The sequence below is a fragment of the Camelina sativa genome, chromosome 17, assembly GCF_000633955.1.
Source record: "Camelina sativa cultivar DH55 chromosome 17, Cs, whole genome shotgun sequence".
NCBI classification, from domain to species: Eukaryota; Viridiplantae; Streptophyta; class Magnoliopsida; order Brassicales; family Brassicaceae; genus Camelina; species Camelina sativa.
Genome location: NC_025701.1, coordinates 28,433,583 through 28,435,309, shown reverse-complemented (window position 1 = coordinate 28,435,309; position 1,727 = coordinate 28,433,583). Strand labels below are relative to the sequence as shown.

At 34.7% G+C, this 1,727-nt stretch overlaps 1 protein-coding gene and 1 long non-coding RNA gene across 2 annotated transcripts in view; one reads left to right on the top strand and one right to left on the bottom strand.

Annotated features, from left to right (window-relative positions):
- On the bottom strand, window positions 1–1,125 carry LOC104758231. Its single transcript, XR_762655.2, has 2 exons — window positions 591–1,125; window positions 1–501 (listed from the first exon to the last, which is right to left on the bottom strand). It is a non-coding gene; the product is annotated as an uncharacterized LOC104758231 (long non-coding RNA).
- LOC109129839 overlaps window positions 1,254–1,727 on the top strand; it is a 1,666-nt gene continuing 1,192 nt past the window's right edge. Inside the window, exons 1-2 of the mRNA XM_019238746.1 lie at window positions 1,254–1,407; window positions 1,501–1,710. Of these exons, the coding sequence (XP_019094291.1) occupies window positions 1,351–1,407; window positions 1,501–1,698 (255 nt within the window). The 5' untranslated portion in view covers window positions 1,254–1,350 and the 3' untranslated portion in view covers window positions 1,699–1,710. The remainder of the gene's footprint in view (window positions 1,408–1,500; window positions 1,711–1,727) is intronic.

Below are 1,727 nucleotides of genomic sequence, written 5' to 3'. Positions count from 1 at the left end.
TATTAGAACAGAGTTTACAAATAACAGAAGCAAATCAAATACAACCAATTATCACAAATACAGGAAATTGAACACAATTTCGATGAAAGAGTAGATTAACCCTGCTTTCTAATCGGAAGCCTTACGGGCTAACAGATAATATATGTTAAGTCCCCCTCTCATACACTTGTAAATGGCTATCATCTTATAGATGAAACTCCAAAATGCACTTGGCATAACCTTGATTAATAAACTGAGACTGAATATTGTTAGACTTGCATCTGGAACTTGTCTCCTTCGTGATATCAAAATCAGATTCGCCTTATTCATCCATTGATAATTGCTTACTATCACTACATCTTCATCCCCAAATTGTCTCTTTCTCCATGGTGGTTTCCATGGGTGTTTCTTCCAGAGCAGATCCATTAAGAAGAATTGATTGACATCAGCGGATTGAATGACCACTGAAGAATGTGAAAATGGTTGTGAAAACACCATATCTCGAATTCTCCATTTATAGATCTGCAAGAACAAAGAGAATACATCACATCGAATCATGGACTTCGGTGTGGAGATAACTGCCGGAAAAAGGGAGAGATGTCCCATAAAACCTCTATCACCAGCGTAGAGAATAGCAGCCATAACCATAAGGGTGAAAAAAAATAGAAAATGATAAAACATTTTTATATTTTAAAAATATATAGAGTAGGAAAATGAAAAACTAGAATAAAAGAGAGGGCCGACCGACGCCGGAGAAACCAGCGCCAGCCGGAATCAATGGCAAGGAAAGAGTTTTTGCTGGAGAAAGGATGAACGATCGCCTAGGGAGAAAGACAGAGAGCAGTTTTTGTACTTTTCATTCATTTAAATCTATTATGTCAGTTAAATTAGATTTTGTGAAAAGATATTGATAGTTATTTAGTTGTAAGAAAAACTCAAAAAGTCAGGAATAACCCTGTAATCATGTTGGGGCCAGATCAGACCTTTAATTATTTAAATATAGACTCATTTTTTTTCTTTTGATCAAAACCAAATCGAATTTAAATATATGAAAAACTTTACAGATTTCAGACTAAATCCTTACTTAAGCGGCCCACCACCACTCTGAAATTCAGATAAGGAAAAAAAAGAAAAATTAGGTTATGCACAACACAACACAACACAAAGTTGACCTTACAGTGTAAATATTAAATGATTATATAAATAAATGCAGATAGAGGGAAATTATAACAGTTATCATGAAAACAACTTCCTTAATTTAAACTGGTATCTCTCTCTATATATATATAAACTTTAACACCCGAAGATTTAACATAGATCAAGAAAAAAAATCCTCAAAAAACAACAATAACAAAAAGTTAAAAGAGAGACATGAAGCAACAACGTTACTTGGTCGTCGTCTTCTTCATCCTTTTCAGCTTTCTTCTGGTAGATATAGCTACTTGTTTAAATATATTAAAACCCTAAATAAAGATCTGAAACATATATATTGAATGTTGTATATATTTTTGGTTGGTACAGTTTGTGAACCTGAGTGAAGGAAGATCAGGAGGTGGAGGAGTAGCAGAGGAGTATTGGAAGAAGATGATGAAGAATGAACCGTTGCCCGAACCAATCAAAGAGCTTCTCTACAATCCGTTTAGGACCGCAGAAGAAAGGTTCATACAGAGTTTCGACACCAAATCTGTTGTCATCATCTACCACAACCCTAAGGAATAGTTTTAATAAAACCACTCTCCCTCTCTCTC